Source organism: Oculina patagonica, chromosome 13, assembly GCF_052425735.1.
Source record: "Oculina patagonica isolate OP01 chromosome 13, crgOcupat, whole genome shotgun sequence".
NCBI lineage: Eukaryota > Metazoa > Cnidaria > Anthozoa > Scleractinia > Oculinidae > Oculina > Oculina patagonica.
Window position 1 is genome coordinate 14909255 of NC_135770.1, and position 20618 is coordinate 14929872.

At 38.2% G+C, this 20618-nt stretch overlaps 1 protein-coding gene across 1 annotated transcript in view; it reads left to right on the forward strand.

Moving 5' to 3' along the window:
• The first annotated feature begins 6989 nt into the window (after positions 1 to 6989).
• The window catches only part of LOC144637239 (scavenger receptor cysteine-rich domain-containing group B protein-like), a 37540-nt gene continuing 23911 nt past the window's right edge, over positions 6990 to 20618 (forward strand). Inside the window, exons 1-4 of the mRNA XM_078496370.1 lie at positions 6990 to 7130; positions 10037 to 10083; positions 10217 to 10561; positions 11819 to 11986. Coding sequence (XP_078352496.1) covers positions 10041 to 10083; positions 10217 to 10561; positions 11819 to 11986 — 556 coding nt within the window. The 5' untranslated portion in view covers positions 6990 to 7130; positions 10037 to 10040. The remainder of the gene's footprint in view (positions 7131 to 10036; positions 10084 to 10216; positions 10562 to 11818; positions 11987 to 20618) is intronic.

Genomic DNA, 20618 nt, shown 5'->3' on the forward strand with positions numbered 1-20618 from the left:
TTGTTCATCCTCTCAGCTGAATTAATGTCTATAAAATTACGCCACGACCCGGGGGTCAAAGGCATTAATTTGTATGGCAACGAGCTCAAACTGTCGCAATTTGCGGATGACACAAATCTCTTTTGTGCAGATTTAATTTCAGTGGAAAAAGCTTTAAATATAGTCAATGACTTCGGTAGGATAGCTGGTCTACAGCTAAACATGAAAAAACAAAAGCGATTTGGCTTGGAAAATGGGCCAACAATAAAACCAACCCCTTGGACATGAAGTGGATGCATACTCCTGTGAAGATCCTAGGAATTCATTTCTCGTAGGACAAGAAAGGCAATGATGACCTTAACTTTAGCTTGAAATTAAGAAAGCTACAAACAAAACTGGATATGTGGAGTGCTAGAAGTCTCACGCTAATTGGGAGAGTATTAATAACCAAAATGCTGGGTATCTCACAGATCATTTATTCCGCGTCAATTATTGAAGTCCCAGATACAATTGCAGGGACGCTAAAAAAGAAATTGTTCAATTTTATATGGAGAAAAAAGAAGGATAAAATAAAACGAACCGTTCTCTACCAAAATTTAGAGAAAGGTGGGCTACGTATTACAGATGTAGATCTTATGTTTAAAGCCTTGAGACTAGCATGGATCCCCAGACTCTTGAACGCTGGAAATCAAACTGGTGTTCTGTGCCAAACCACTATCTCAGAAAACAAGGGGGCTTATACTTTCTTTAAAATGCAACTATGACACAAAGTACTTTCCTCAATTGCCAGCCTTTTACAAGAACATTCTCAATTTCTTTCAAGAATTAAAAACGCTTTACGGTTACGACCAAGCAAGTGATTTAGTATTATACAATAATAAAGAAATTCAAGTAGATCAGAAAACAATCTTTCTCAGCAACTGGATGGAGAAAGGAATTGTTTCTATAAAAGATGGTAGATACCTTTCATTCCAAGAATTTAAAGAAAAATTTTCATGCAACACAAACTTTCTTCAATATTTTCAGGTTATTAGTGCCATACCTGACCGGTTACGGTTGAAAGCGAGACAACTAGAGTCATTTAATAAACAGTTCTTCACAAGTAATGACCATCTCACAAATTTCACATTCAACCTTGATTAAGCCAAATCAAGAGACTTGTACAATCTCTTCATTGATAAAATTCACACCGGAGGTCCGACCGGTCCCAAAAGATGGAGTGAAACACTTTCTTTAAATGATGAACATTGGGCAAAGATATTTAAATTAACACGAAAACTTTGCAAGGAAACAAAACTAAAAGAATTTCAATTTAAATTGATTCATAGAATCGTAGTGACAAAGAAAGAACTATTCAAATACGGTATTAAAACAGACGATAGATGCTGCTTTTGTGGGAAAAAGGACTCAATAAACCACACTTTTATTCACTGCTCTTTTACGAAATCATTCATACAAAAAGTCATTCTGTGGTTTAATACAACGTACAATTCACAGATCTCTCCAACTATAGAGCAACTTTTATTCGGAATTACCTCTAAATTATATGAGAAAAGTATCACCAACAAATTCAACTACTTCACACTATTCATGCGCTATTATATCTATAATTGTAAATTAAATAATAAGGCTATTGTCCTCCATGACTTTATGAATGCTGCACAACAAAGAGAACTAATTGAAAACATTGTTGATAACTCAGAAACCAATAGAGGGTGAAATATCTCAACTCTCCTTAACGTGTAAGGAGTTATATTGTAAGTAACAAAAAAAGAGGAAGAAGATTGTCGCCGTAGCTGACTAAGTAACTAAGTAACTGTACATAGAGTAGTTAAGAAAAGTAGGGTAATTTGTAGTTTGTGTTTAAGTCTGCGTAGTATTGTAAGTAATTGCATTGTTGTGTGTTATTAATAAAAATTTAAAAAAAAAAACGGATGACGTAACAGTCACGCGAAACAAAAACGTGCTGCGAAACGAGCTGAAATGTTTATTAAATCACGTCACATGGCAAGCGAAACTTGATGTATCTCATACCTGATATCAGTAAGTTGCAATCTTACTTCAATTGCCCGTTTGAATGTTTTTTCTACATGGGAGTTGCGTGAGTGGGTCATTGATGGCTTGTGCTCTCAGGCTTCGTAAAGCCATTTTTTTACCACCAGAATAAAGTGTAATAACCCTTGTTCCTCTTTCGCATCTAAGAAATTTCTTTTGTAAATAATCAACCTCTTTGCCTGGAAGAGAGAGACGCTGGAAATGGGGTGGGTGAATAATTTGTCTTTGAAAGATATGTGCTGAATGGCACTTTAAAGAATCTTTTTGTCCACACGTTTATCGATAAATGCATAAATTAATTGCGGTTTAATATCAGAATCGAGCGAGTGAGTGAGTGAGTGTTCGAGTGAGTGAAACACGGCGTGACTTTGAGAATGATCACTACTACCTCATTACCATGAGGTAAAAATGGTATCACACATGTGTGAATAAAGATGATATCCACACTTAGTATAATTTCCAGAGGTAAATTCAATTCTGATTGGTCGAGAAGCTCGGACTATTTAAATCGTGCAATTTGATTGGCTGTTTAAGCTGATGGCTGATAAGCCATAATAAGTAAGAAAATTTGTTTTGATGGCGAACTTGCGGCAAAATTTATCAAATGTCAGGAAGTTGTTTTCGTAGAAAAGTCTTTGATTCTGGTTGGAATTTTTTCCAACCAGAATTTGATTCTGGTTGGAAAATATTTTCAAGAGATGGTTTTCAAGGCATTAGAATTGATCGTAAACATGGTGGTTTTGGAGATCGCACGCGGCCATGTACTCAGTCAGATCGACTGGCAAAACACTATTTAGTTCTCTTCTCACCGGAGCTAGTAATTTCGAGAGGGATTCACACAATTGCTCAGAAGTCACTAACGATGAAACAAAGGTACCATTCTCGTCCCCAGAGGCCGCGATCCTTCTGGTCAGCACTGGGGATAGGATCGCGGCCTCTGGGGACGAGAATGACAAACGTACCAGTTACCTATCTTTTTCGTAGTGTTTGGTTCCGTTTTATTGCTAAGACTTGAGTGTAAATTACGATTTCAATCGGTGAATTAAACTGGTTTACACGTATGCAAGCGAGCACTTGTGTCTGTTGTTCTCGTGTTTTCTATTGTTATTTTGCAGTTCTTGATATTCACCTCTGAAAATAATACTTAAACAATTATACGCCTCAGGCTCTGTGATTATTGTTGAATAATCTTCGTCTCGGGGATTATTCAACAATAATCACTTCGCTTTCGGCGAATAATTGTTAAATGTGTGATATCATTGTTAACCAATAAGCTCGATATTAAGTCGAAACATCTTCGGATTTTCCTTAACAATCTTCGGAAATTTTCGGAAAAATATTTTCGGAAAAGTTCTAAAAATGTTCGGAAACATTCGTACGACCTTCCGACAACATTTTGAAAATCTTCGGAAATCTTAATTAGTAGGTTTATTGTAATAAACATGTCTCGTGTTCAAATCGATATCTCACTCGTTCGCTGCGCTCACTCGTGACATATCGATTTGAACACTCGAAGATAAATTTCAGACCATTTCATATCTCCAAGCAACCATGTATTAGAGACCTTACGGAACCACGACGGCGAAACTGACGACAACGTCGACTAAAAAAATGAATTTATGGTACTTTAAAATCTCGCAACTACGCTAATTTATTTAGCGCATTCGTGGTGTCAGAACTAATCTCTAGCTGATTATGTAAGCGCGTCATAAAATTCAAACTAGAGACATGAACAATTTGCCGTCGTTGTTCACGTTCACTGGACTACGCAGAATTTGGTCATTTCACGTCGTTGTTTTGCAGAGGACGACTAAGAAATCGTCGCAATATCCTTTATACCATAACCGAGAGAATTCTTGCGCGCTGATTGGTCCAAAGTTATGGTCGATTAGAGTTTATATAATAACCTGAATTCTACGTGCATTTTGATTGGTTCTTACTTATGATCTATTAGAGTACAGACACATAGATGACGTCACGCGGTGGTGTGACTCGCGCGCGTGATCAGAGTTCATAGTCCAAATCAGAGTTGTCGGCAAAGTTTTACAAACTTGCGGGGCCACAACAAAGCAAAGAAGTTCAGCTTAATTAAAAATCTTCAGTGAGAAACAATACGCCAAGCTTCGTTCACCTTTCAAAGCATTTAACTGGGCGAAACAAGCTTGAAGAAGACAGTGAATTATTCGAGAAATTATCCGAAATCTGTATGAAAGTTTGACCGATGTTGTACAGTTGGACGACGCCACGGGAAACAAACGAATTGCGGTTGAATGCTTCGGTTAATGCTTTCAGATTTGAACAACTTTCCAAATCGAAATAAAGGTTAGTTTTTTCATTGACTTTCAATTGACCATTTTTCTGTTTATTCAATCAGATTAACAGTGCTTCGTGTTAACGAAAACTTAACAGTGAAATCAAAACAACTTTGCTCATCGGCACGGCGGCATTGCTCACACTGAAGTGTGCTGAAGTCTTGTGTTATTATATAAAACAAATAGATTCCATTTTGCCGTGGGTCTGTTCAGTTATAGATCACAGAAGACGTCAAAATGTGGTATGAACATCAGTGACCTACTCGGCTAGCGCCTCGTGGGCCACTTCTTTTGTTCATACCACATTTTGACGTCATCTGTGATCTATAACTGAACAGACGCACGGCAAAATGGAATCTATTTGTTAAATAGACCATGAAAGTGACATCAGATCACGCCACGCACACGCGCGGGCTAAAATAAATAATAATAATAATAAATAAATAACTTTTATTGCGCAATTATTAATTTAAAAAAAAATTAAATTTAAATTCACAAGCTAAAAAAGTTTAAAATGTATATAACTATAAAAAGAAATGTACAATTAAAAAGCTTTTGAAAATAAAAAGGTCTTGATGGCTTTCTTGAAACTTTGAACCGATGACATGTTTCTTATTTCACTTGGAAGCTCGTTCCATAATTTAGGGGCGGCCACATGAAAAGAGCGATCCCCAAGCGTAGCGAGCGATTTACATTGGAACGCAGGTAATGTCTTCCAGCAGTTTCTCTAACGGAAATAAGTTCACTTATGTAGGCTGGAGCAAGACCATGTACGGCTTTAAAATTAATCAACACAATTTTAAAAACTATACGATATCTAACAGGCAGCCAGTGCAATGACTTGAGCAGAGGTGTGATGTGGCAATATCTGCTCTCCTGGAGAATCAATCGCGCTGTTGCATTCTGAACCCTTTGCAATTTTTGAAGATGGCGTTCAGGCACTTCAAAAAGGAGACTGTTACAATAGTCAAGCCGGCTTGATAATGTGTAAAAAAAGAGAGAAAGAGATGTGTTCAGGGGGAAGAAGAAGAAGAAGGCAGCATTGCCGAAACGTCGGGAATAGTTTTTTGACTACAGCGTAATATTTACATTTTTTGTCATTTATACTAAAAGATGTGGAAGTTTGGTCTCCATGAATGAAAGCGAATTTCATCGTGTTTTGTTTGAATCAAGTACGCATTTGTTTTCGGAATTCAGGATTGGACTTCTACTTAGGTGATATGTCGAAAGAAAATTTACCGGGCTTTTGAATTTTTGGTCTAACTGGGAAGAACGGTGCTAGCGAACCGGTAGCGGACTGTCGATGTTCAGTGAACGAGAGCTAACAAGATCTTCAGAAAAAAAAAATAATCTTGCTCGCTTCAAGCGATAGGCCCCCAGTCAACGAGAGAGGAAAAGGTAATTCTTGTTCATCTTCTTTTTTATTATTGTCGTTTTTACGTGTCGGATCGGAATCTTTACGTCCCACCGGCAAAGTTTCTTCACTTTGATAAATACTTGTTCGAGTTTGTTATGGTAAAAAAACTAATCGACCACATTTTTCCATGGTATACACTTTTATAGACCATAGAAATGACGCCATAAAATATCCAAAACTTTGCAGTGAAACCACTCGCCTAACGGCTCGTGGTTCCACTTGAGTTTTGAACATTTTCTGACGTCATTTTTATGGTCTATTTAACAAATAGATTCCATTTTGCCGTGCGTCTGTTCAGTTATAGATCACAGATGACGTCAAAATGTGGTATGAACAAAAGAAGTGGCCCACGAGGCGCTAGCCGAGTAGGTCACTGATGTTCATACCACATTTTGACGTCTTCTGTGATCTATAACTGAACAGACCCACGGCAAAATGGAATCTATTTGTTTTATATAATAACACAAGACTTCAGCACACTTCAGTGTGAGCAATGCCGCCGTGCCGATGAGCAAAGTTGTTTTGATTTCACTGTTAAGTTTTCGTTAACACGAAGCACTGTTAATCTGATTGAATAAACAGAAAAATGGTCAATTGAAAGTCAATGAAAAAACTAACCTTTATTCCGATTTGGAAAGTTGTTCAAATCTGAAAGCATTAACCGAAGCATTCAACCGCAATTCGTTTGTTTCCCGTGGCGTCGTCCAACTGTACAACATCGGTCAAACTTTCATACAGATTTCGGATAATTTCTCGAATAATTCACTGTCTTCTTCAAGCTTGTTTCGCCCAGTTAAATGCTTGAAAGGTGAACGATGCTTGGCGTATTGTTTCTCACTGAAGATTTGTAATTAAGCTGAACTTTTTTGCTTTGTTGTGGCCCCGCAAGTTTGTAAAACTTTGCCGACAACTCTGATTTGGACTATGAACTCTGATCACGCGCGCGAGTCACACCACCGCGTGACGTCATCTATGTGTCTGTACTTTAATAGATCATAAGTAAGAACCGATCAAAATGCTCGTAGAATTCAGGTTATTATATAAAAGAGTGTAGACCAGGAAAAAATGTGGTCGATTTGTTAACTACCGGTATATCATGACTGTACGAGATAGCCCACAGGGCTCTTTGATTTCTTTTCCCTTTGGTACCCATACTAGTAACAGAGGACCTTTTATAGGACCAATCACACGAGCCAATCAATAAAAGGTGCCACCCCATACTGCACCAGTCACTCACACCAGGCACAACAATCGTGAACATCTTGCTGTTGCAGAAGAGAGAAGTTTTTCCTGTTGTACACAGTTGGTTATACTCCTAGTTCTCTACAGCAAGCAGCTTTTCTTTTACAAAACGATTAAACTAGAAGGTACGTAGTTATACGCTCGTTTCCTATTCTTGCATCCCTAACTTTATATAAGCTTAAGACTTGAATTTTTCACGCTACAAACGCTACATTGTGAATAAAGAAATTATAAATAGCTGGTAATTTTAACTCTGGCCAGAGTTTACATCCTATGTAAACAGCGGCAAAAGTAACAAAAGCTCTCGAGTTTTTATAACCGTACCCATTCAATCGGGACTGTAAGCATAAGTACTAGGTAAGTAAAGCTTAAAAGTTAAAAGTTTTTTTAATATTTAAGGGTGTACACAATCAGACATTTTTATCTTTAAGAATCTTTTAATGACTTCGCATTTAAATCCATGGGAAACCAGAAGCTCAAAAAGCTTGTGCTACGAGTTTAACAATCTTCTTCCAGGCCGAGGAAAGGTAGCCAAGCATATAAAAAACTGTAAATGTGAGGGGTGTCATGTAAATGAATTTTTCTGATTTATTTATCATTTTTCATTAAATCACCTCATAGATGTAAATTACACAAACGTAAGTAATAATGAGACTAAGTAAGCTTATACTTGTAAATGAAATGAGCATTACATGTTTTTATATTTTGTCATTCATGTTACATTTCAAATATTTCAGGAGGCTCAGTGTAATCTTTTTTTGGCCTCTGGGTGGTAGTTTTGAAAATGAAAATTCGCTCGGAAGCCAATCTTTGATACACCATAATCAGGTTTATGATTATCACCATAATCACCATAGGGTTAGCCTGCGAACAGGCTTTCTGGAGCACTCGGACAGCAGGGAAAAAATGAAAGGGAAAAGCCTGCACGCATCTCGGAGAGTCGCGAATTCTGCAATTAGCTTGTCAACTGTCACATCTTGCGATTCACGAGAATGAAGATGCACTTCTGAATATTGACGATATTATCGACCCTGATCTGCAATCAACCTGAGTGAAAATTCTGATCTTGTGGCCCAGTGAAAGAACAAGTGTTTGAACGCCAGATGCACGGGAGAATATCCTTTGCCTCGAAAAATTGGCAAGCAGTCCCTTATGCCGTTCTCAGTTGAAACCGGAAATACTTTGTTTTTACCGGAAATGAAAAACTGTGACTACGTCACGAATAATTAAAATCCACCAATCAGCACATTGCATCCAAAATTTTGACGTGAACACTTGATATTCTAAAGATGCGTGCAGGCTTTCCTTCTCAGTGCTTCGCACCTCGTTGCCGGCACTTTGCACCAAGGTCTTTACGCTTGCAAGGAGAGATGTATTTTGCGACCTTTTTTCGTGCTTCCGGCTTCTTTGCGGCTTTCACCTGAAGCAGTCATAGTCGCTTCACCCCAATGGAGAAATCTCTCGCCGGGGACGTCACAGGTTGCATTAGTCTGATGCTGGATAGCATCCATTACTGATGTAGTATCTAGCAATTATTTTTATGGGAAAGGGTTGCTGGTCCTCTGCCCAACCTGATTTTCCAGATCAGGAAACTGTTTGGACTGCTTTTGTCAGGACTCTCACCCAAGACCTCTCTGACATGGTTGGACCTGCCAGGGGTATGCGCCCCAGTCAGTACAGCCCTTGAGGTCATTGAGCCACGCAAGCTTCTACACCCCAACAAGAACCAACCCAAGGTAGAAGACAAGCCCCAGGCTAGCCAACACTAACTTCTTTGCATGCTGATAGTGATCACATATGACCATTGTTGTCGTGTCTTTGGTACATGCACGTGGGTGCTTTTGAAGTAAAATATCAAGAATTAAAATTATTTTGAGTGGAAAAAATAAACTATTTAATATTGACACTAAGTTCAGACAAATAATTAGTTTCTGAAATACTTTTATTTTCAACCAGACATGTAAAATGACCAATAAACTTAAAGAGCTTATCAGCCTTGACAAACCAATAAAAAGCCAAGAAAAATTAGTCCGGGCTGGCTAGCTCCCTAAAGACACCAGTTGTAGTGTGCCGTAACTCACCAGTAGAATGTATCTGAAGGATATAATTTCAAAGTATTGTTTACTAGCAAAAAGACACAAACTGATTCTGTCCCCAAAATTAAAACACTTTATTTTCTTTTTGTCTTTATACTCATGGAATACTCATTAAAATACTCCTGTTATTAGCTCAAAACAGCCTTGTTAACCTAATATGGCAAACTTATTGCACTCTCTCTATCAAAACATGTACTTAAGTGAACTTACTTTTAGGCCCCATCCACACTGACCCGGGTAAATTTGAAAACGCATCTTTTTTTCTCCGGTTAGGCCAACCGTCCACACTGAATCGGCGTTTTCGGTCACTGAAAACGGAGCTTTTAAAAAACGCTCACCAATGAGCGTTTGGACTTGGAGCGTAAAATACCGTAGTGTTTTTTTATATTTTATTGTAAATAATTTTAGAGGGCCACTGGTTTGTTAGTACATTTTTTATGTTATTTTAGTGCTACCCTCGTTAAAAAGAGACTTTACTTTTACTTAGTAATGAAGCATATCGTTTTCAAATTTACCCGGGTTAATGTGGACGGAAAACATTTTACGCGGCATTTTCAAATTTCTCCGTTTTCAAACTTACCAGGGTCAGTGTGGACGGGGCCTTAGTATAAAATAAAATTGACAAAGCATTATAGAAAACATTGAACCTGTGTCAGACCAAAGACATTTACACCCTCTAACATGAGCTCTCTGTGGCTGTCGATAACACATAAATCGTCTTTGTAGACCCCTCAGTAAACAGAAGTTGTTGTTGGGTTGTAATTGGCTGATTTTGGTCCTTTTTGTAAAAAAAAACTTTATTTAGCACAATAATATTATTTACAATGTCTTTCACCTCCCACAATTAGCCAAGCTAATTGAGGTGGGAGGTGAAGGAGAGAATGAAGAAGAAAATAAAATATATTATATAATTTACATTTTTTTTTTGTTATAAGGAGAATGATTGTGCTTGTTGTATTCTTACACTGGTTGTTCCCTTGTGGTAAGTAACTGTTAATATATATTCACAGTTTGTGCTTTAATTTTACATTCCTTCATGCATGTACCTGTAGATGCATCAGATCTATTAAAAATATTTTTTTTTGTTAATGCTTTTGCTATAAAATTTTTGATAGTCTTGTCCAAGAGCTCAGAAGGTGATCTCCGCCTAGTAGGTTCTCCAAGTAACTTCAGTGCTGAAGGTCGTGTAGAAATATACCATTTTAAAGAATGGGGAACAATCTGTGATGATTACTGGGGTGTGGAGGAGGCCAATGTTGTATGTTATCAGTTGGGATACACAAAAGGTGCTCAGTATTGGTACCGCAATGCCAAGTTTGGACAAGGTGATGGCAAGATCTGGATGGATGATGTGGCTTGTTATGGAAACGAAACTACTTTGACTCAGTGTCATAACATTGGTTGGAATGGACACAACTGTCGTCATTATGAAGATGTTGGCGTTGTTTGTCAACCTAAGGGTAAGTTACTCTGCATATGATTAGCAACCTTATTAGCCCTTTTACTCCCATGGAAAATACCACATTTTGTAAAAGGGTAACTATTGGACCACAAGACCACATACAATAATTATATTTATTAAAAAAAGGTATTGATGTCATAAAAAAGAAAAGAAAACATTGCAAAATATCCTTTTTCCTCTTATATCCCTAAGCTATAGCTTGTTTTGCAGCTCTTCATGTGTGGTTGTTGCCAAATTTGATCTCAACCTTAAGGTGGCTCGTAATAGTCTAGTCAGAATTAGATATGCCTGTCTTTGGTGTTCTATTGCAGCTATACTACGTAATAACGTTTAGGACAATATTTCAGTACAAACTTGTGCAAGTTTTACAAATAATTACAAATTGAGGTCATTGTGATGTCAAAATTAGTTGCCATGGTAACATCATTTGAGGTCAAACATGCCCTATTTTGGACCGTTTGAGGCTAATAACTCAAAAACTATTAGGAGAATTGGCATTGTTTGAGTGGTCATACCATTCAAAGACCAAGAGTCAGCAAATTATATCAGGGACAACTCAAGTAATCAAGTCTAAAGGTGCAGACAACTGTCCAAGCCATGTTCGTTATCCGTAAAATTGACCAAGATCCTAAAGTTCAAGAACCGATGCCACCGATCTTCGACCAACAACGCGTTGTGTATTGTTTTAAATGTGACTCTTGTGATGCGGGTTATGTAGGCTATATGAGTGGACACTTACACACACGTGTGGAAGGACATTAACAACAGTCATCTTCCAAATATAAACACTATCAAGACAAACATGGCAAGGTCCTTGAAGACCTACTGAGGTGTTTAAATGTTCTTTTAAAAAAAGAAAATGCAGAACTAAATTTGATTGCTTAGTGCACAAAATGTTATTCATCAGAGTACTCAAACTAACTCTCAACGTGCAATCAAATTCAATACGCGCAAAAGTGTTTCTGTAATAAATATTTGCCTTGCATGCCTTATTATGTAACTTGAGCTAACAACTTTTTCAACTTGCAGAATTTGTAATCTCTAATTCCTTGATGAGAACTTTGTGATCCATCATGTCGAACCCTTTAGAGAAATCCGCCATAAATAGCCTTGTGCCACTGTTCCTAGTGTCTGCCTTCCAGTAAATTCTGTTTCCTCCTCCTCCTTATACAGTCATGTTGTTTGTTTTAGTTTTGTGTCTATCCTATATAAAGAGAGAAAAGTTGTGGAACTGTTCTTGTTTCTCAACATGTAGGTGATGTTTCAGACCAAGGCAACTGTGACTTTGAAAAAGAGCATGGAATGTGTGGTTATGTAAATGACCAGGAAGATGATTTTGATTGGTTGTTTGGAAGCCGAAATATTCAGAGCTACAGCCAAGGACCAAGAACTGATCACACAACAGCTAATACAACTGGAGAAGGTAGTTAATTAAATAACACAATTAATCCATTTTTAATAAGTTTACCTAAGTGCCAAGTTTTTTAAATGAACTCTTTGTCTTAGTCTGGAGGATGTGTTGTTGTTGTAGCTTTACATTGACTCAATATATTGCCATTAATGTTGTAAACTAAATAAAGGAGTTTACCCTGTCTAAAAAGGTTTCTGTAAACTTGTAGTTGCATGTTTGTGTCACTTTTACAGTTCTCAAGTTTTTTAAAGGATAAATCATGTGATAATTATATAAAAACTCAGAGACTCAAAGGACAGTGCAGAATGCAATATGACCAATCAATTGACTGTCAGCATGATAATAATTTTCCAGGGTAATTTTGCTTGAGAATAAGTCAAATAAGTTCGACTTTTAGTCTAAAACGCTGTTTCATGTGTACAGGTACACGTAAGATGTTGAAAGACCAAACGTGACAACTTAATCACGCGACAACCTTCATCCGGGAGAAAGATTTTCCTTATTGAAAAGAAAGGAGTTTTAAATCATATGAACCATTGTGTTTCATGTTACCTTTTGTTAAGTTGAGACTTTTTAAGCAGCAGACGTGAAACGTTTACTTTTCGTGCAAACTTATGTAACATGATTCTTTTGTTTTTCTACTGAGTCTAATTTAATTAAGTAGCAAGAGTACAAGAATCCTACCGCATTAAAAATCATATGGCGTTAGGCTTAGATAACATTTAACTTTTGTTGGTTTGGTTTTCAGTTAGGTATGGGTCGCACTTGGGAAAAGTTTTCATCTTTGCCGGCTAAAAACAGAAAAAATTCTCAAACTTGATACTTTCCCCTTCTGTGTAAACAAATGTAACATGATACTTTTGTTTTTCTCCTTAACTTATGTAATGCAACACTTTTTATTTGTCAAAAACATATGTAAATTGTTACATTTCTTTTGCAAACAGAGCAACATCAATGGAAGTTGTTTTGCTTTAAGGTTACACAATACCTTCGCGGGTGCCCTTCGGAAAAAAATTTGTATGCGCGTTGTATTTAAGTAACCTACCACAATCTATATATCAATAGAAAGGTAAAGAGCTATTAAGAATTCGAAAAAAAATATTCGATGTTTGGCAGCGCCATTTTGGGGAAGAAATAAGCCGATAAAGTGAAAAACACCAAGTGTCATTCCGCCGAATTAATTGGGTATCAAACACAACTATTACTGCAAAAGAACTGCACAGTGTTAATCAGCAAGCACCAATCTCTCAAAGTGTGTCAGGCTTTTTCTTAATCCTTATTGGTTATCTTTTTATAGACCCGTAAAGTTTAAGTATCGAATAATTTGCTGACCCTGTTGCGTCCGCGGCTGTCACAAGAGAAATACCCCCAGGGGGGTACTCTGGGATCCAAGTGACGGGGATGTGCGAAGGATTTTTTTGGGGTGGAGAATTTGGCAGGTATTTTTTTGGGTGACTTGATTTAAATAGGGGATTTTTTTTGGGTATTAAAATCAAATTTAAGTGCCTTGGCGCGGCCTTGGCAATTTAGGGGTAATTTGACTAGGGATTTTTTTGGGCGTTTTTTTTGGTCCAGGGATTTTTTTGGGTAATGTCGGGAGACTTAGGGATTTTTTGGGTCCTGAGTTTTGCCTCCATTCGATCATCCCCGTCACTTTGATCCCGGAGTACCCCCCCTGGGGAAATACCCCGACACACTTTTGTTCTTCGATGCTTTGCGAATGTTCTGGCCAAATTTCGTTAGAATCCGCCAACTACATACCCTATTCATTCATGCAAAGAGACAGTATTCTCGCGAAAAGCGATTGCGAGTTTTCGCAATTTGAAGATTTGTAGACATGTTAAGCTCTTATGTCAACAGGATATGCCACCCACCAATGAAATGATGGCACCCCTACCGTTCACAGCAAGTGAAACGATCTTCGTGGGAATCTAAAGGCAATAATAGTGTGACAGTCACGTTTATTCTCCTTGTTGTGCTTTAGCGTGCGAGAGAAATGGAAAAAAAAAAAAAACAAGAAAAATATGCGGGGGAAGAGTACAGAAAATGAAGTAGCAACGGGAAGTTCGATATGTTCGAAGGATCTCCCGCCCTCGCACATCGACCAACATTCCGCTTTTGTCTTCTAGGGTTTTGGCTTCGATATTTTCACTATCTGGACAGGGAGTTATCTCTTTAAATGTCAACTTTTTCCACGACCTCAATAAAGTCAATAACGAGAAACGAAGAGGATGAACCAAATAGCGATATCTAGAATGTGAGAGAGGGAAAATAGCATGAAAACAAAAAATGCTAATGAGGTTCTCGTAATAAGAGCTCCGGGATGAGGCTCTTTCGCGCAAAAACATCGCCGGGATGTCAACGCTCTGAGGAGAACTTGTTATTAACTTTTATTTTAAAAACCTATTTTTCAAAATAACTCGCGTGCATTTTAAGATTTTACTGACATTTTTGGGGAAATGTTAGATTTATAGTAAATCTTGAGTTAAGTCCAAAAATTTTTTTTCGACAAAAGTAGCCCTCTGAAGGTATTGTGTAACCTTAAGTAATAAAACCAATTATAACACAGATATTATCGATAAATCCAAGAAATAGTTTTCAGATTGGGAGATATAAGGTCACCTTTTAAAGACTAGTAGGTGTGTTTTGGAGTTAAAATCGAATGAATGACGATCAATAGCGGCAACAGAATAAGAACGTGCCATTTCGTGACAATTTGATAATTAAATTAGTTTGTTTTTTAATTGAATGAACTGATTTTTGTTGTAGTTAACGAAACAAAATCTTTGTTGTAACAGTTCTGACCAAGGAAATGCACATTAAAATTATTTTGTTTTTGCTCTGAGCAAATGTTATGAGATATTTTTTGTTTATTTGCAAACAAAAGTTACTTGAGATATGTTTTTCACGTAGGAGTGTAGTTTCAATTAGAACTGTTTCTGCGAGAATAAACAAACAAGAAGCGAATTTAGTGGCATTCTCAGATATTTCAACTAAAATGTTCGGATACTTTTAACTTGTGTTCTTTCCCGGGAGTTCCTTACTAGTTCGAATCGGATCGGATTGGATCGCAGATTTTTTTATTTTTATTTTTATTTTTTTATTCATTTCAATAGAAAAAAAATGCACATATATAACATATAAATATACAAAGAAAATATACAATATACCGGTACATATAGAAGAAAAAAAAATTACAAGTATAATATAGTTATTACTAGATCGAAAATTACAATACATCTTTGGAATAATGACGCTATTACTCATCTTTCAGCACACTCTTATTTCACTATTCGCTTTTAACTACATTTAAATTTTTCGAAGATGTATTTGAATTTTACATTGGCTAAGAATTCATTTATGACAGCTTTCCATTCAATAATTTCTGATTGTATACATAATATTTTGCATATAAAAAGGTGAAGTTTAACTTTCTAATGATATCTATTTCTTTGTTTGTGTTATCCTTGTCCTTACCAAAAATTAATTTAGTTGGAGAGAGGGTGAGAGAGGCGGCATTTTCTTTATTAAACCGGATCGGATCGGATCACGGATCGGATCACGAAAAATAAAAAAAAATTGAAAATTAAAAAAAAATAAAAAAAAATAAAAAATAAATAAAATAAAACAAAATTAATAAACAAATAAATGGTTGTTACGGTAGTAATCGGTGGAACGCGGAACAACGTCATGGCGTAACGAGAATCGGCATATCCCATTTTGATTCATAAAAGTGTAAAGAAACATTAAACTCAGAAAATGGCTTTTAAAAGGTAATTCCAAGGTTATGATTAGTGGGTTAGTAGACAGGGGGATTTTCGTCCTTCGCTTTTCGTTAAGGATGTTCGCGCCAAAATTTTCTACTCAATACATTTCTTTAATTTTTTTGCTGTGGTCAGATAATGAGTTACTTGTGTCAGAAATGCAAAAAAATGTCAGGGTCACCAACTTCATTTCAGAGAAAAAAGGGTTTGGAAAACTACCCTGATTTTGAAAAATTGGCACACGTAATTCAGCATGGTTTACAGGGTTTATAGTTAAAAATATCAAACATTAGTAAACGGAGGCTAACAATCTAAGTCACATTTTGTAGAATGTGACTAAGATTCCTAAAATTTTCAAATTGCCAAATTGAATCGGAGTTAAGTCTCTGATTCTTTGCAGTAATATTCTGCTAGTTGTGTTTCACAATGTGAACTTAACACTTTGGTTACCGTGGCAACATGCTAGGTTGCAGATCCCCCTGAAGCTAAAGGCTTTTTTGGCCAACTCTGGTGTTATTTTTTGATATTTGATAATAATATTATGCTTTACATGTGTGATCTACCAAGCATGTGAATGGGTTAGACAGATGTCTTGTCTGGTTTTTATATTCCAAACTAAAAAAAAATATTTAAATTTTAAAACTAATTTTAAGTAACATAATTTTATTATAACTGTAGGTGTGTCACCTATAGAACTATAAGTCTGCTAAGTTTCATTGGTCTCTATAAAAAAAATAAACGAGGTAACTCATCTTTCCCTAATTTGCATATTTTGTGATTTTTTTGAAAGTTTTGCAAAAATAAACTGTAAAACACAGTTAATGGATCATAATGTACTACGTACATGTTACGGTCAGTCAAGGTCAACAATGCATGCATGCTGGCAATGTAATTCTACTGTGTTGCAACACTGTCTCAGTTTTATTTCTTTCGCTTAATGCGGTTGGCTAAGGCCTTCAATGTTTCACAACGTTATATTGTGATGCCTAGCTGCTTTACGGTACGTAGATTACTATTGGTTGTCCATTGTACCTCATGTGTCTGTTAAAGATTATTTGATGTAACACTTCATTCTCCTCGTGGTAGCATTGTAATAGTATCACAGTTATTTGGTTCCAATCGTTGTAAGTTTTTTTTACGTTCATCTAAATGCAATTTCTCCTGATGGCCCGTCCTAGAAAAGCTAATAGTTCTGCAAACCAACAACGCAAGGACAACCTTTCGTCCTTGTCAACGGAGGTCCTGAAAATTCGTTTACAAGCGCTTCACTTACCGGTTATGGGTCCGCGAGCAACCTTGATCACCGCCCTTTGAGTGGCCCAATCTGGCGGATCTGCCCGCTCAGCTCCAAAGAAGATAGCTGCAGGTCGCGTTTTAAACGCTCGACTACAGGACCTCGTTCTGTGTCGAATCGGTCCGTGTCTGGAGACAAAAATCGGTCTTCGCAGACCGGTCAGGCAGATATTGATGACGACATAGATGATCTCTCTTTACCGTCAGACCACGAGGATGCATTGTTGGGCGAGGACTCTGATCCTGACATACTCATCCAGCCACAGGGACCGTCAAAAAGCCTTCAACATGTTCAAAGCGGTTTCAGCGCGAACCAATGGCTGTAATCCGCAACACTGTCCAAGTTTCTGTACAAGCGGCCCTGGCCAACCAAAACGGAGCTCTGAGTCTCCCTACGCTGAGATTAACCACTAAGCGAGTCTTCCTACGCCTGGTTTGGCAACACCATTGGGCCTCAATCATCCTTTGGACAGAACACTAGAAGATCGGAGGGGTGAGTACATTGATTTTTCTGCTTCGCTCCCCGACTCGAGCCATCAGGCCCAGCTCCCCGACATTCAGTTTTGGTTGGCCGACTTGTCCCCAGGGCCCCAGGGGGGGTTCCCCTATCACCATGGTACGTAAACGAAAGCCTGTGATTGATAGCTTTCAAAGATGGATAGACGCCTTCACAACGTACATGGTTGTCATTGTGGCTGCGTACCCTCAGAGATCCCTCGAGTTGCTAAAATACCAGCAGATTATCAGCTTGGGTGCCACCAAATAAAAGGGTTTCGCTTGGCTGTCGTATGACGAACATTTCCGTCGCCGGGCAGCTCACCATTTGACACTGAGTTGGAATAAGATCGATTTGGACAGTGTTCTCCTTATCAGGCGGTAACCGGTAAAATTTACCGCTTGTAACACGACTCTTTACCGCCTAGAATCGCTAAGATATCTTGTAAATTCAACAGGTAAATAACAAAGTAACACCACTTGTTTCACCTTCGTAGTCATGATCGAAAATATAAAATAACAGATTGAAAATAAACAGCGACAAATGCAATATTCATTTACGAATTTGTGCCAGTATTCAATATTCTTTATTTCCCTTCGCTTTCCGAATCTCTGAGGGCTGGTATCGAACAAAGAGCAAGTTTTGCTGGTGTTTCTCACTTCGCGGCAAGTGCACATCTGTTGATGCACAGTTTCCACGATCAATTCCACATTGAAGCGGCAGCAATCCTTGCTGTCCTTTCACTTTGTCCATTGAAAATAAAAACAATCACAAAGGCAAAGAGGTAAAAATAATTTCAGAAGTGAGAAATATTACTTACATATAATAGTTCAGTTTTCAAAAACATGCAAAATGCAGATAATAGTTGATTGCTTAGTTGACCGTAGCTGACGCGTGGTGAAGGCAAAGGCAGCTTTCGATGTCAAATTCTTCTCATAAGTTCGTAAGTATTTAAAACAAAACCCAGACGACAGGTTAAAAGAAGCACTCAGAATACAACTTTGTAACAACGCCGTCATGAATGCTGAGTATTCGAAGCAAAGAAAAAAAAGAACTGCAGCAATTCGTAGTAAAGAGGAAACAGTACCGCCGATTTTTCAAGTAGTACGTCATGTAAGCGACAGTAAATGTATCTCCATACAACAACAGAAGATTTTATGCAATTTTTCTTAGGCTGTATAGCAGGCGAAAGAGGTCTGCAAGGCCATAATAAAGTTGTCATGAAATAAAATTCGACCAGCATTTGGACAACATTCTGTTCCATTTAGGTAAACTAGAAAACGGCTGGGATTTACCGAAATTTCTTTACCGGTTTAAAAAGTTTTCTTACCTGCTGTGCTGAAAACTAGGGAGAACACTGTTTGGAACTGTGGGCGATTACAGTTCTGGCCTGGCCAGGCCTCACTGCTCCCACTGCTCCAGTCCTCACCACCTCCAGGGAGACTGCCCTTTAGCTGACGCATCCCGTCGCCACTGCTATGACTTCAACAGGTCTTCAGGATGCTCACGCCGCTCCTGCCCATTCCGACACATCTGCAGCCGGTGCAGTTCCACCAGCCATTCCCTCTCCACCTGCACACAGAAGTCTGGAAGCAATGGAGCAAGGACCAGCCACAGCAAGCGGCCCAAGAAGTAACAGGCCTGCTGTATCCTCTCCTTGACATTGACCGCCTACAACATGAACTTTTATCTCATTTTAATCTTAATTTTGTTACATCTTTAATTCATAATTTACGGTTTGGGGCTCGAATTGGGTACACTGGCCCTCGTAAACCCCGGGTCTCCCGTAATTTGATTTCCGCTTCCCAACACCCTGAAGTGGTTTCATCTAATTTAGCTAAAGAGATTAAGATGGGCAGGGTAGCAGGCCCTTTTCTTTCGTCCCCTCTTACTGACATTCAATGTCACCCGGTGGGTGTGTTTCCTAAGAAACACTCCTCTGAATGGCGTACCATTTACCATCTTTCATACCCTCAAGGGTATAGCATCAATGACCACATACCAAAGAATCTCTATTCCCTCCAGTATGTCCGGGTGAACGATGCCATCCGCCTTCTCCAAACTCTGGGTCAGGGTTCCTTCATGGCTAAGACTGACCTAAAGTCAGCCTTTCGTCTGATCCCCATTCACCCAGATGACTGGAACCTCCTGGGTATTTATTGGCAATCAAAATTCTATGTGGACCTCTATCTCCCCTTTGGACTCCGCAGTGCTCCATACATCTTTAATCAACTGTCTGACGCCCTAGAATGGATCCTGAAGCACAATTGAAGGGCTCGGTGCAAAAAGGGCGGTAGTGATTTTCTCTTGAAATGAACATTATCGAAACAGCTCCAAATTTCGCATGCAAATTTGTTTACGTGTGCTTAACACTGTCCTGTGTTTCATTTCGTTGTTCTTTCCTTCGTTTTCGAAAAATAACGTATGCAAAAAGAAAAAGATTTTTAACTTACATTGTCCACAGTAATCCAGCACTAGACATTTTTCCACGCATCGCGTGTGCAAATCTTGCCTCGAGGCACTTTATTACAGTCGTCCGGGATGTAAAAACAGCTTTTCAGAAACCAACTTTGCTGACCGCCATGTTTTCTCATATTTAATTTGCTCCCAGGCGGTGGCAGCGAGAGACTGGGACTCGCTATTCTATTGTGACGTCTTAACTCACATGTTAGTGGCTCAAGAACAGAGAACAAAAATGGCACCTTTCTTGGGGAAATAAACTACTGGTTCGTTCGAGCGAGTGCGTCCGCTTGGCGGTTGAAGGACATCATTAAGTCTGAAAACCCGTAAGTCCCACAGCATTTCTCGAAGAAATGAGAGATGTTCGGCCTTTGTTTTGTACAATAGTGCTCTTTAGCGCTCGAGAGAGAAAGTTGTTTGACAAAGGCCGGCGGAGCCAAGCGGTAAGAAAGTCTAAAACACAGATCTCTTGTCGGGAACTATGTCAGCGTGAGTTTTGCAGTGTCCCCTTGGGTGCTGCCGCGACAAAGTTGCCGAGAAGTGACCTGGTTTTAGACTTTAAAAAATTCTTTATATGTTCCCCAGGGCACCTTCCCTTCGCAAAATATTTTCTGTGTCTCATTAAATATTC